At 36.9% G+C, this 15485-nt stretch overlaps 1 protein-coding gene across 7 annotated transcripts in view; it reads right to left on the reverse strand.

Moving 5' to 3' along the window:
- Window positions 1-15485, reverse strand: part of RPS6KA6 (ribosomal protein S6 kinase A6) — a 236916-nt gene that overhangs the window by 90384 nt on the left and 131047 nt on the right. For all 7 annotated transcript variants that reach the window (XM_055437957.2, XM_088833679.1, XM_055437960.2 and 4 more), the window contains 6 exons: window positions 15144-15214; window positions 14820-14908; window positions 13625-13683; window positions 5776-5878; window positions 4902-5032; window positions 4347-4469 (listed from right to left, as the gene is read on the reverse strand). In XM_055437957.2, coding sequence (XP_055293932.1) covers window positions 4347-4469; window positions 4902-5032; window positions 5776-5878; window positions 13625-13683; window positions 14820-14908; window positions 15144-15214 — 576 coding nt within the window. The remainder of the gene's footprint in view (window positions 1-4346; window positions 4470-4901; window positions 5033-5775; window positions 5879-13624; window positions 13684-14819; window positions 14909-15143; window positions 15215-15485) is intronic.

The following is a 15485-nucleotide window of genomic DNA, read 5'->3' on the forward strand; positions in this document are numbered from 1 at the left end:
TGTGCTATTGTTAATTTCCCCTTTCATACTTTTTAGTAATAGTCTTACATAATGCGGTGCTCCTATATTGGGTGCATAAATATTTATAATTGTTATATCTTCTTGGATTGATCCTTTGATCATTATGTAGTTTCCTTCTTTGTCTCTTTTCACAGCCTTTGTTTTAAAATCTATTTTATCTGATATGAGTATTGCTACTCCTGCTTTCTTTTGGTCTCTATTAGAGTGGAATATCTTTTTCCAGACCTTCTCTTTCAGTCTGTATGTGTCGCTTGTTTTGAGGTGGGTCTCTTGTAGAGAACATATATGGGGGTCTTGTTTTTGTATCCATTCAGACAGGCTTTGTGTTTTGGTTGGGACATTCAACCCATTTATGTTTAAGGTGATTATTGATACGTATGATCCCGTTGCCATTTTCTTTATTGTTTTGGGTTCGAGTTTATATACATTTTCTGTGTTTCCTGTCTAGAGAAGATCCTTTAGTATTTGTTGGAGAGCTGGTTTGGTGATGCTGAATTCTCTCAGCTTTTGCTTGTTTGTAAAGCTTTTAATTTCTCATTCATATCTGAATGAAATCCTTGCTGGGTATAGTAATCTGGGCTGTAGGTTACTTTCTTTCATCACTTTAAGTATGTCTTGCCACTCCCTCCTGGCCTGAAGAGTTTCTGTTGAAAGATCAGCTGTTATCCTTACGAGGATCCCCTTGTGTGTTATTTGTTGTTTTTCCCTTGCTGCTTTTAATATTTGTTCTTTGTGTTTGATCTTTGTTAATTTGATTAATATGTGTCTTGGGATATTTCCCCTTGGGTTTATCCTGTTAGGGACTCTCTGTGTTTCTTGGACTTGGGTGATTCTTTCCTTCCCCATTTTAGGGAAATTTTCAACTATTATCTCCTCAAGTATTATCTCGTGGTCTTTCTTTTTGTCTTCTTCTTCTGGAACTCCTATGATTCGAATGTTGGGGTATTTAATATTGTCCCATAGGTCTCTAATATTGTCCTCATTTCTTTTAATTCGTTTTTCTGTTCCCGTCACTGTTTCATTTATTTCTACAATTCTATCTTCTTGCTCGCTTATCCTGTCTTCTGCCTCCGTTACTCTACTGTTCGTTCCCTCTAGAGTGTGTCTGATCTCATCTATTGCATTATTCATTATATATTGACTCTTTTTTATTTCCTCTAATTCCTTATTAAACATTTCTTGCATCTTCTCAATCCTTTTCTCCAGTTTATTTATCTATAACTCCATTTTGCTTTCCAGATTTTGAAACATTTTCACAATTAACATTTGAAATTCTTTATTGGGTAGGTTCCCTATATCTTCCTCTTTTGTTTGTGTTGGTGGGCATTTATCCTGTTCCTTTACTTGCTGGGTATTTCTCTGTCTCTTCATCTTGCTTATATTGCTGTGTTAGGGATGGCCTTCCCGTCTTCTGGCAGTTTGTGGAGTTCTCTTTAGTATGTAGTTACTTCGTTGTGTGTGGGGTTGGATGGGTGACTTGTCAAGGTTCCCAGGTTAGGGAAGCTTGTGTCGATGTTCTGGTGGATGGAGCTGTATTTCTTCTCTCTGGAGTGCAATGAAGTGTCCAGTAATGAGTTTGAGATGTCAGTGGGTTTGGAGTGGCTTTGTACAGCCTGTATATTAAAGCTCAGTGCTATTCTCCTGTGTTGCTGGATATTTTGCGTAGTACATCTTTCACTGAAACTTGTTGACCCTTGGGTGGTGCCTGGTTTCAGTGTATACATGGAGGCATTTGATGAGTACCTATCAATTAATGTTCTTTGGAACAGGAAATCTCTGGTGTTCTCAGGATTTGGACTTAAGCCTCTGCCTCTGTTTTTCAGTCTTATTCTTGCAGTAGGCCCAAGGCTTCTCCCTCTGTTACTTCCAAGGCAGTTCCTTCTGTTGAAAAAGTTCTTCTGTTTTCTGGTCTCCTCAGTGTCTAATTCCCATCCTGACACCAGGATGCTGTGGTGGACACTTCTTTTTTTTTTTTTTTTTCCCCCGGCTCACCTGTTCATTCCTGCTGTGGGGAGGGAGGAACCCTGCTGACAAATATCCCTGGCATCTGTGGGGAGTGCTCACAGTGTCTCGGCTACACTGGGAATGCTCCCACTCACGGTGTGTGTCCTTTTCCTGTTTATGCTGCTCAGGTTCTAGGTTGCTCTGCCGGGAGCTGTCTGCGGCCGGTGCTGGGGTGCATGCACTTCCCAGGTCTGAGTGGCTCAGTTTCAGTCCTCGGGTATTCCACAAAGGCGCAGACTTGGCTGGGCCTGAGTTTTGTGCCTTCCCTGGTCCGAGCAGCTCAGGTGAACAGGACTTTGGCGAGCGCGGTTGCTGTGACTTATCGCCTTCCAGGTCCCTGCAGCTCAGTTTTCTCGGTGTACAACTGGCGCACTTTCTCAGGTGGATATCGACCGGCTTGAACTCAAGAAGTCTTGGTTAGCAAGGAAGCCTGCCTGCAGCTTGGTATGGGAAGCCTCTCTGGGGCCGCGGCTGCCCTTTCCACCGCTGGTTGCCCTCCATGCCTGTGTCGGCAGGGGCTGGGGGATGGGCCGCCCGAAGCAGGCTGGCTCTGCTCAGTCCTTTGTTCTTTGAGCGGGGATGGCGAAGTCTTAGGTTGGGTCTTTTCACAGGGTTTTCACAGCCTTTTCTCCTTTTAGCTGCAGTGTCTGCTTCGCTATCTTAAGTTCGCGCCCTCAGTTTTCCCTGGGGCATTCAAGCCCGGTTCTCCCTCTAAGTGCCGCCACCCACGCCTCCCTGCCCAGCCCCCGCCTGCTAGTGGAGGGTGCGGGCATCTGTGCTGCTTCTCCACTGAGAGTTTCCTCTGGGCACTTAGTCGGTGAGTTTTAATTATTTATGTCTTTTGTCTCCCAGTTATGTGGCCCTCTGAGGTTCCACTCGCCAGTGTTTCCAGGTGTTTGGAAACTTCTCTTTTTTTTTTAAGCCTCCCTTCCCAGGACGGAGCTCCATCCCTCCCCCTTTTGTCTCTCTTTTTATCTTTTATACTATTTCCTACCTCCTTTCGAAGACCATGGGCTGCTTTTCTGGGTGCCTGATGTCCTCTGCCAGTATTAAGAAGTTGTTTTGTGGGATTTACTCAGCGTTCAAATGTTCTTTTGCTGATTTTGTGGGGGAGAAAGTGGTTGCCCCATCCTATTCCTCTGCCATCTTCCCGTGCTGCCTGGTGTTTTTCTTTCTGGCTTACTTCACTCTGTATAATAGGCTCTAGTTTCATCCACCTCATTAGAACTGATTCAAATGCATTCTTTTTAATGGCTGAGTAATACTCCATTGTGTATATGTACCAAAGTTTTCTTATACATTCATCTGCAGATAGACATCTAGGTTGCTTCCATGTCCTCACTATTATAAACAGTGCTGCGATGAACATTCGAGTACATGTGTCTCTTTCAATTCTGGTTCCTCGGTGTGTATGCCCAGGAGTGCGATTGCTGGATCATATGGCAGTTCTATTTCCAGTTTTTAAAGGACTCTCCACACTGTTCTCCATAGTGGCTCTACTAGTTTGCATTTCCTCCAACAGTGTAAGAGGGTTCCCTTCTCTCCACACCCTCTCCAGCATTTATTGCACGTAGACTTTTGGATAGCAGCCACTCTGACTGGTGTGAAATGGTATCTCATTGTGGTTTTGATTTGCATTTCTCTGATTATGACGGATGCTGAGCTTTTTTTCATGTGTTTGTTAGCCATCTTTATGTCTTCTTTGGAGAAATGTCTGTTTAGTTCTTTGGCCCATTTTTTGATTGGGTCGTTTATTTTTCTGGAATTGAGCTGCAGGAGTTGCTTGTATATTTTTGAGATTAATCCTTTATCAGTTGCTTCATTTGCTATTATTTTCTCCTATTCTGAAGGCTGTTGGTTGTATTTTCAAGCAAATGATAAAACACAAGAGTGATGCTTACTTCATATTATTTACATATTTAAAAATTTCCTGTAACTGAAACTTAATTAAAAAACAACATACTACTTTCCTCAACATTATATTCCATCTAACTGAAAGTATACCAACTGATAATTTGATCCAAATATGACAGCAATTGTCACAATTGTTCAATATTAGCATACTCTGTTACAATAAAATTATTCAAAAGCAAGACATTCAGAAACCATATTGCTTCTCCAAAATAACATCTTTTTACTGAACAAAATAAAGTCTTGGTAAGAAATTCAAAATGAAAATATTAAGTCAAGAGTTTTACTTCATCATTTTATCTTTGCTTTCTTCATTTGCTCCACTGAAAAACTTTCAGTCAGTCTGCAATTTAACTTACACATATTAAAACAAACAAACAAACAAAAAATGTTAGCCTCAGAGACAATACCTTCACTGCAAATTCCATGTTGGTAGTGGTGTGTATGCATCGCTTGCAAACAGAATAGGAGCCAACACCAATATCCTCTTTCAATTCATATACTTCACCAAACTGTGCAGCATTTCCATTTATCTGTTTTTGTTGAAAAGTAAAATACAAAACAGCAGTATGGTTTCACATTTTTTGTCTTTTCTCCTAAGTATATGCTCGTCTTAAATCTTTAAAAAATCAAGAGTAAGTCTAGAGAAATTTTATCAGTATTTATAAATGGCTTACACAGATTCTAGGTGATCTGAGCATACACATTCTGAAGGCTTTCTAGATTGCCAAAGCCAATATGATAAATCAACTAGCTAATGTATCACCCATTACGTTTTCTTGCCAAAACACATCACATAAATACATAATTAAAAATTACGACTGTCTTCTTTTTTCCCAAAACATGGAAAGATCTTTAATTTATGATACATACATAAATGAAGAAATCAAAAATCACTGTAAATCAATCAGCAATAACAGGAAGAAATAATTATCCCTAATCTGAATAATCTACGTGCAATTTACCTGAATAATTGGTAACACATTTGCACTTGTGATAGGAGTGATTTTATATTCTTCTGCAATAGAAGTTGCAACAAAGCTGAATCCTTTGAAGAGTTGATGAGCATTAGCACTGGCTGGCAAACCAGGAGAATCTAATGTTCAAATAATTAAATTTAATTAGAATTAACAGTTTTGTGATATGAAACATCAACATTTCTTTGAGTATAAAGGAAACCATTAAATGTTACCATCAGACATACTGTATTATATATTTGATTTATTGTATATTATCTGTTTCCCAATCAATGGACATGAGTTTGAGAAAGCTCCAGGAGATGGTGAAAGACAGGGAAGCCTGGCCTGCTTCAATCCAAGGGGTCGCAGAGTTGGACATGACTGAGAGACTGAACAACAACAATAATACTAGTATGCAAGCTCCATGTAGATTATGATTTTTGTCTGTTCAGTTAACTTCTGCATCATCACTGCTTAGTATTTACATAGTAGGTATTCAATATTTGTTGAATGAATGTATGAAACAGATGTCAATAAAAGTAAACCACATTAAATTCTGAACCATAAGAGTTAGAGAGATACATCTCATATCTTACTTCCTACTCACATTCTCTAATGCATTATCATGTCAAAAACATTTTTAAAAAAGAAAATATTCACCCTTTGCTCTAGACCCTGTTTTCCTAATGAACATTTACCATATAAAACCTCTACTTGAAAAGTGTCCAAGCAATGCTAAATAGGATCTACACTTCTACACAGGGCAAACCACCCTTTGCAAACTTATAATTCTTTCTCTTTTTAATCTAAGAAGCTAGTTTATGTTTTTAACCATCTAAATTAATAAAAGCCCTGATTTTCACACATAAATATGCATTACCTTTAGGTGTTTTTGCAGTAAATTCAGGATCAAAACAAAAAGCATCATCTGGTTTTCCAGAAGCAGGTTTGAAGGGAGGCTGGACTTCTCTTTTATATAATTTCTAGAAGAAATGGCAGAATGATACAAAAACTTATTAATATTGAAAAACTATTAAAGCAGAATATGATATCCACAGTCCTTAACAGAAGACTCACAATTTCTTAAATGAAATTTCAACAGACTTCAGATACCTATTAACCAAATTCTAAATTCTACCCTGTTAACCAAATTCTGTATATCATCTAAATTTGAGAGATCATATACAGAATGAAATAAGACCAAGGAACACAGCAGCAATGCCATAGGTTGTATCCACATGGAACAATGCTGTTAAGTTTTGGATTTCAAAAACTGACTTGGATTCTCACTGGTAAAATAACCATAAAGAATATCACAATGTTACCAAGAAGAAACAACTAATGACATTCTGCTGCTGCGACTGCTGCTAAGTCACTTCAGTCGTGTCCAATTCTGTGCGACCCCAGAGATGGCAGCCCACCAGGCTCCCCATTCCCTGGGATTCTCCAGGCAAAAACACTGGAGTGGGTTGTCATTTCCTTCTCCAATGTGTGAAAGTGAAAAGTGAAAGTGAAGTCGCTCAGTCGTGTCCGACTCCTAGCGACCCCATGGACTGCAGCCCACCAGGCTCCTCCATCCATGGGATTTTTCCAGGCAAGGGTACTGGAGTGGGGTGCCATTGCCTTCTCCGAATGACATTCCAGGATTTCAAAATTAATAATTATTCTATCTCCAAGAAGTATGCATTATACCTAAAGTAATTTGCTTTCACATAAAAATATGCATGTAAAAACAATTCAAAAATTTAAACTTGTCTAACAATCTAACTTCCTAAAACTTATGTTTTAGAAAAACATATAAAATAGCTTACAATATATGCAAGTCTACTTTTTTATGGAAGCATAGTTTTTCAAAAGCTCACAGTCCCACAGTGAGGGAAAATAAATAGAAGACTACTGTAAACTAATTTTCATTTAGAGGCCATATATGACAAACCTATAGCAAACATCATTCTCAATGATGAAAAATTGAAAGCATTTCCTCTAAGATAAGGAATAAGACAAGGATGTCCACTCTCACCACTTTTATTCAATGTAGTTTTGAAGTCCTAGCTAAGATAATCAGAGAAGAAAAATTAAGGAATCCAAATTGGAAAAGAAAAACTACAACTGTCACTGTTTGCATATGACATGAAACTATACACAGAAAATCTTAAACAGGCCACCAGAAAACTACTTGAGCAAATCAATGAATTTAGTAAAGCTGATACAAATTTAACGCACAGAAATCTCCTGATATACACTAACAAAAAAAGATCAGAAAGAGAAATTAGGGAAACAATACTATCTACCATTGAAACAAAAATAATAAAATACCTAGGAATAAACATACATTATGAGAAAGAAGACTTGTACTCAGAAAACTATAAGATGCTGATGAACAAATCAAAAATAATGCAAATAGAGTGGAAATATACATCACGTCCTTGGATTGGAGAAATCTATATTGTGAAAATAAATATACTATCCAAATTAATCTACAGATTCAATACAATCCCTATCAAAATACCAAGGGCATTTTTCACAGAATTAGAACAAAATATTTTATAATTTGTATGGAAACAAATGAATACCAAGTACTGATTATATTCTTTGCAGCCAAATATGGAGAAGCTCTATACAGTCAGCAAAAACACCGGGAGCTGACTGTGGCCCAGGTCATGAATTGCTTATTGCAAAATTTAGACATAAATTGAAGAAAGTAGGGAAAACCACTATACCATTCAGGTATGACCTAAATAAAAACCCTTGTGATTATACAGTGGAAGTGACAAGTGATTCAAAGGATTAGACAGAGTGCCTAAAGTACTATGGACAGAGGTTCGTGACATGGTACAGGAAACAATGATCAAGACCATCCTCAAGAAAAAGAAATGCAAAAAGGAAAAATGGTGGTGTGAGGAGGCACAAATAGTGAAGAAAAGAACAGAAGCAAAAAGCAAAGGAAGAAAGAAAAGATATACCCATTTGAATGCAGAGTTCCAAAAAATAGCAAGGAGAGATAAGAAAGCCTTCCTAAGTGATCAATGCAAAGAAGTAGAAGCAAACAATAAAATGGAAAAGATTAGAGATATCTTCAAGAAAATCAGTGATATGAAGGGAACATTTCACCCAAGGATGGGCAAAATAAAGGAAAGAAATGGCATGGACCTAACAGAAGCAGAAGATATTAAGAAGAGGTGGCAAGAATACACAGAAGAACTATACAAAAAAGATCTTCATGACCCAGATAACCATGATGGTGTGATCACTTACCTAGAGCAAGACATCCTGGAATCAAGTGGGCCTTAGGAAATATAACTACAAATAAAGCTAGTGGAGGTGATGGAATTACAGTTGAGCTATTTCAAATCCTAAAAGATGATGCTGTGAAAGTGCTGCCCTAAATATGACAGCAAATATTGAAAACTCAGCAGTGGCCACAGGAATGGAAAAAGTCAGTTTTTGTTCCAATCCCAAAGAAAGGCAATGCCAAAGAATGTTGAAACTACCACAAAATTGCACTGATCTCACACACTGGCCGGAGAAGGCAATGGCAAGCTACTTCAGTACTCTTGCCTGGGAAATCCCATGGATGGAGGAGCCTGGTAGGCTGCAGTCCATGGGGTTGCTAAGGGTCAGACACGACTGAGCGACTTCACTTTCACTTTTCACTTTCACACATTGGAGAAGGAAATGGCAACCCACTCCAGTGTTCTTGCCTGGAGAATCCCAGGGATGGGGGAGCCTGGTGGGCTTCCGTCTGTGGGGTCACACAGAGTCGGACACGACTGAAGTGACTTAGCAGAGGCAGCAGCAGCACACACTGGCAAAGTAATGCTCAAAATTCTCCAAAACAGGCTTCAACAGTACATGAACCGTGAACTTCCAGATGTTCAAGCTGGATGTAGAAAAGGCAGAGGAACCAGAGATCAAATTGCCAACATCAGTTGGATCATCAAAAAGGCAAGAGAGTTCCAGAAAAACATCTACTTCTGCTTTATTGACTATACCAAAGCCTTTGACTGTGAGGATCACAACAAACTGTGGAAAATTCTGAAAGAAATTGGAATACCAGACCACCTGACCTGCCTCCTGAGAAATCTGTATGCAGGTTATGAAGCAACAGTTACAACTGGACATGGAACAACAAATAAGGAAAGGAATACATCCAAATCAGGAAAGGAATACATCAAGGTTGTATATTGTCACCCTGCTTATTTAACTTATATGAAGAGTATATCATGTGAAATGCCGGGCTGGATGGAGCACACACTGGAATCAAGATTGCTAGGTGAAATATTAATAACCTCAGATACACAGATGACACCACCCTTATGACAGAAAGCCAAGTAGAACTAAAGAGCCTCTTGATGAAAGTGAAAGAGGAGAGTGAAAAAGTTGAAAACACTGACAGACTTTATATTTTGGGGGCTCCAAAATAACTGCAGATGGTGCCTATGGACATGAAATTAATACACTTGCTCCTTGGAAGAAAAGATATGACCAACCTAGACAGCATATTAAAAAGCAGGGACATTACTTTGCAGACAAAGTTCCATCTAGTCAAAGCTATGGTTTTTCCAGTAGTCATGTATGGTTTTGAGAGTTGGACGATAAAGCTGAGTGCCAAAGAATTGATTCTTTTGAACTGTGGTGGTGAAGAAGTCTTTTGAGAGTCCCTTGGACAGCAAGGTGATCAAACCAGTCATCCTAAAGGAAATCAGTCCTGAATATTTATTGGAAGGACTGATGCTTAAGCTGAAACTCCAATACTCTGGCCACCTGATGAGAAGAGCTGACTCATTGGAAAAGACCCTGATGCTTGGAAAGATTGAAGGTAGGCGGAGAAGGGGACAACAAAGGATGAGATGGTTAGATGGCATCACCGACTTGATGGACATGAATTTGAGAAAGCTTCAGGAGTTGGTGATGGACAGGGAAGCCTGGCGTGCTGCAGTCCATGGGGTCAGAAAGAGTTGGACATGAATAAGTGAGGGAACTGACTGATGGAAACAAAAAGACTCCAAACAGCCAAACAATCTTGAGAAAGAAAACTGAAGTTGGAAGAATCAGGCTTCCTGACTTGAAACTACACTACGAAGCTACAGTTCAAGACAGTATGATAATGGAACAAAATTGGAAATATACATGAAAGGAATAGGATAGAAAAAACAGAAATAAATGCATGTACCTATGGTCACCTAATTTGTGACAAAGAAGGCAAAGGAGAAAAGGCAGTCTCTCCAATAACTGGTGTGAAGATAGGATTCACCCTTTTACATTTTATTTAAACTTTTTATTTTTTACTGGAGCATAGCTGATTATCACCCTTATGACAGTTTCAGGTGGACTGCAAAGGGACTCAGTCATACATATACATGTATCCATTCTCCCCCAAACTCCCCTCCCAATTATGAAATCTAAAATTAAAATCAAACAAAAAACAAAATCAGCAAAAATTGTGGTGTGGGGATAACTGGACAGTTACATGTAAACAAATGAAATTATAACTCTGCCTAACACCATACAAAAAATAAATAAACTCTGGGTTCCCTCATGACTCAGTGGTAAAGAATTTGCCTGCCAATGCAGGAGACATAGGTTGGAACCCTGCTCTGGGAAGATCCCACATGCTCTAGAGCTACAAAATCCCTGCGCCACAACTACTGAGCCTGTGTTCTAGAGCTGGGGAACCACAACAGCTGAAGCCCACGCACCTAGAGCCCATGCTCCACAAAAAGAGAAACCACTGCAATGAGAAGCCCAAGCACCACAACTAGAGAGTGGTCACCACTCCCAACAACTAGAGAAAAGCCCATGCAGCAATTAGGACCTAGCACAGCCAAAAATAAATAAAATCATTTAAACAGAAAAAAACAAAACAAAACTCAAAATGTATTAAAGACCAAAATGTAAGGCTGGATACTATAAAACTGTTAAAGGAAAATGTAGGAAAACCACTCTTTGACATAAACTGCAGCAAAAAATTTTTGCCCCACCTCCTAGAGTAATAAAAAAAGGGACCTAATTAAACTTAAAAGTTTCTACACAGCAAAGGAAATCATAAACAAGATGAAAAGACAACCCTCAGAATGGGACTAAATATTTGAAAGTTAAACAACTGACAAGGAATTAATCTTCAAAATATACAAGTACTTCATGCAGATCAATATAAAAAAAATCCAATCAAAAAATGGGTGGAAGATCTAAGTAGACATTTCTTAAAAGACGACATAGCGATGACCAGTGAGGCACATGAAAAGATCAAAATCATTAATTATTAGAGAAATGCAAATTAAAAATACAATGAACTACCACCTCACATCAGTGAGAATGGCCAGCATGGCCTTTATCAAAAAAATAATCTACAAACAGTAAATGCTGGAGGGATATGGAGAAAAGGGAACTTTCCTACACTGTTGGTGGGGGTATAAACTAATAGAGCCAGTATGGATAACAGAATGGATGTACCTTGAAAAACTAAAAATAGAACTGCCATATGACCCAGAAATCTCACTGCTGCTGCTGCTAAGTCATGTCAGTCATGTCCGACTCTTTGTGACCCCATAGATGGTAGCCCACCAGGCTCCCCCCTCCCTGGGATTCTCCAGGCAAGAACACTGGAATGGGTTGCCATTTCCTTCTCCAATGTGTGAAAGTGAAAAGTGAAAGTGAAGTCGCTCAGTCATGTCCGACCCTTTGCAATCCCATGGACTGTAGCCTATCAGGCTCTTCATCCATGGGATTTTCCAGGCAAGAGTACCAGAGTGGGTTGCCATTGCCTTCTCCAGAAATCTCACTACTGGGTATATATGCAGAAAAAAACGTAATTAAAAAAAGATACATGTACCCCAATGTTCACCACAGCACTATTTACAATAGCCAGGACACAGAAGCAACCTAAATGTCCATCAACAGAGGAATGGATAAAGAATATATAGTACATATATAATAATGGGATATTACTCAGTCATAAAATAGAATGGAATTGTGTCACTTGCAGAGATGTGGATAGACCTAAAGACTTTCATACACAGTGAAATTAAGTCAGAAAGAGAAAGACAAATATCCTTTAGTATCTCTTATATGTGGAACCTAGGAAAATGGTATAGGTGAACTTATCTGCAAAGCAGAAATAAAGACACAGACACAGAACAAACGTATGGATACCAAGGGGGTAAGGGGAAAGGTATAATGAACTGGGAGATTGAGATTGACAGGTATACACTATTATGTATAAATAGATAACTAATAAGGACTATCTGTAAAGCACAGGGAACTCTACTCAATGCTCTGTGGTGACCTATATGGGAAGGAAATCCAAAAAGAGCGAATGCATAGCTCTTTGTACACTTTGCTGTACAGCAGAAACACAACATTGTAAAACAACTACACTCAAGTAAAAATTAATTTAAAAAGATACAAAAAATAAATAATAATATCTGTTTTGCAAAAGACAATGTCACTATCTCAAAAGACATCTGCACCACCATGTTTATTGCAGTACTATTCACAATACCCAAGACATGGAAATAACCTGTGTCCATCAACAGAAGAATGAATTAAGAAGAAATGAGTCAGACAGAGTAAGACAAATACTGTAGATCTCACTCATATGTGGAACCTTAAAAAAAAAAAAGGTTGCTCTTGCCTTCTAAGACAGACTGCATTCTGCCTATGGAACGTTTCTCTCAATAAACCTACTTTCACTTTATAGAAAAGTAATTTTCACTTATTCAAATACATAAACATTCGACTCTTTTGTTACTTACGAGCAATAAACAAACTTTAGACATAAAAATAATGGAAATTAATTTCTAGCTTTTCTAGTTAAGGAAAAAGGAAGAGTAGAGAAGCATTAGAAAAAAAAATGACAAGGGAATGCAAGAATACTGAAAGAGGAATGCACATAGATAAGACAAATGCGATGCAATTCCCATGTTCATTACAAGGCTTTTCAGGTTATTAATGCTTTATGTTGCAGTTTTATAACTATTAAAATAAATCAAAATATTGGGCTACTGAAACTTGTTCTACAAGTCAAATGAAATGATAATTTGGTCAGTGAATAGTGGCTCTCTGCCTCTGCCTTAGAAATCAAAAGAGACATGTTTTCCTTGGGGATAATTTTCACTATCAATGTCAGAAGTAAATAATCAAAAATGCTTACCTATGATGATTAATAGTACATAAAATACATAAAGCTGTGTTGTAAACAACAATAAGAAAAAGTGAAAAGTTCACTAGTCTGGGAGTTGCAACTTAAAAAATTCAATAAATGACTGCAGAATTTCACTATGTTTTTGTTTTCATGCCCTTTCAAAATTTAGTGGAATAACGACACAAAGATTTTTACTTCTTAGCAAATTTAAATTGTACTAATACACGACAAAGGATCATTTCAAATTAAATAACATCTTAGATTCTTTACAATTCATTTTTTCTATAAGAATCTGCCCTTTCATTCATCCCCTTTCTCCTTTTTCTTCTTCCCACCGATATTCTTTAACCTAGAATAACATACTTAACAGGCAAGGCAAATGAGAAACAAAAATATACTATGTATCATCCATGCATTTGCTGGTTCAAGGTAACTTCATGATATGCTATACTAATAAATAAAAATCTCACACTAAATATGAAACAAATGGATTAATTTTATCAGCAAAGTCAACATATTACCAATTTACTCTTGAGATTTTGCTCTTCTTAAAGGTATTCAGTAACACACTTTATAGTCTACTTACATTCCAGTCAATATTTGCAAAAAAAAGATGTCTTTTGATTTCATCAACTCCTTCTGAACCTACAAAAATGGAGAATTATTTTACCAGTCTGATTTTTTTAAATCTGGTTACTTGGCCTCCAGATTGTTATCTGTAAAACAGGAGTACACATATTTTATAGATTTCTTGCAGTGAAAAGTTTATGATTTCTTATCTGATGTTTTATTAATTGGTCCTTTGAATTTAATATGATAAAAAATATCTGGTGTTCATGCTGAAGCACATAGGGTATCGTGAAATACTGAAGTGCCTCCTGAAGCAAATAAAAATCATGTTTAACATAATGTTAAACTTTAAGTAGTTAAAAATATTTTAAAAATTTAAGTAGTTTTATTTTCTTTATAATTCAACTTATGACCTCCTATTTATATATCAAATTAAAAATGCAATGAATAAAGTGACTTTGAAATTTCAACACATGGACATAAACAGGATAAAAGAATCACATTTGGATCCAGGGAAAGACTACAAGAAAGTAGCCAAACAATGAGCAGTTATGGAAACATAATATTTATCTTCATGAATAATAGAAGGAACAAAATAATTATCTTCAAATGTATAAAAGGATTTTTCTATACAAGGGAGAATTCTGTGAATTATGTCAAAAGAGACTCATATGATACACATAATGATATGATATATATTAAATATAAGTTTTGCATAACTAGACTGCTTCATTTTTAATCACGGATATAACAGATTACTGGAATCTTTTTTTTGAGTGTGTTTAAATTTATTTCAATAATATATATTTATTTATGTATTTATTTTAATTCTTTAAAATAAATTGAAAAAAATGGTACAAAGCACAATGAGAAAGGGATAACTTAGGTATGGCATTGGGTTTTTTTTTTCTTTTTGCAGCCTGAGGCAGTTGTAAAACAACTTAATGTAGCTTTTTAAAAAAAAAAAATGTAGCTTTTTACAACTGTGTATTCTATAGTATTTTTTTCATTTGGTGAAATTTTAACTGTTAATGTTTTTGGCATTGTGCTTTGTACTGGAATCTTTGCATACATAAAATGTAAAAGTCTCGGTATAAATATACAGCAGCAGTAAATGAAGTTAAGCCAGAAAACATACAGTTAAAATTATCTTCCCAATATAATTATACCTCCCAGTATTTTGTTATAAAAACTAAGAAAATAAACAATACCCAATCTATTTGCTGGATTCCTTTTAAATAGCATCCTTAGAAGACTTTGTGCTTCAGCACTAAGAAACTGAGGCATTCCGAGTTTTGCTCTGGAAAAGAAGATTTCAGAAAATTTCATTTAAATCTAGTCATACTTCTAAACTGAAAAATTCCCCCAAAAAATTAATGAATGCTTTCACAATGGCAAATAATATCCCCTATAAGGTGAAAGGGAATGAGACAGTGTGAAAATGTTCTTTTGTTTCAAATGAAAACTATAACAAGCTTGTCAAAACTGAAAGCAAGGAATTTTTCCCCAAAGGAAAAAAAAATGTTTCCACTTACTTTAATATCATATTCATGGTCTCATTTCTGTCTTTACCTTGAAATGGCAGAGTACCAGTAAGCATTTCAAACTAAAACACATAAACACAAAATAACACAAGTTTAGCACAACTTGGAATATACAATGAAATTCTTTAAGAAAAAATTGAGATTTGTAAAACGTGATCATCAATCACTCAGGATCTATATGATAGCAATCATAAAGGACCAGAAAACCAGGTCACTTAAGGAAATACACCTCTAGTACTCCACAATACATAGCCTAAATGAGAGATGACACATAGCAAATGAAACCAACCATTATTTCAGTCCTATTTTGGCTAAATTTCCCAAACCAAAGCA

The sequence above is a fragment of the Moschus berezovskii genome, chromosome X (genome assembly GCF_049115385.1).
Source record: "Moschus berezovskii isolate FMDL1 chromosome X, NW_MosBer_1.0, whole genome shotgun sequence".
In the NCBI taxonomy this organism is placed as follows: domain Eukaryota; kingdom Metazoa; phylum Chordata; class Mammalia; order Artiodactyla; family Moschidae; genus Moschus; species Moschus berezovskii.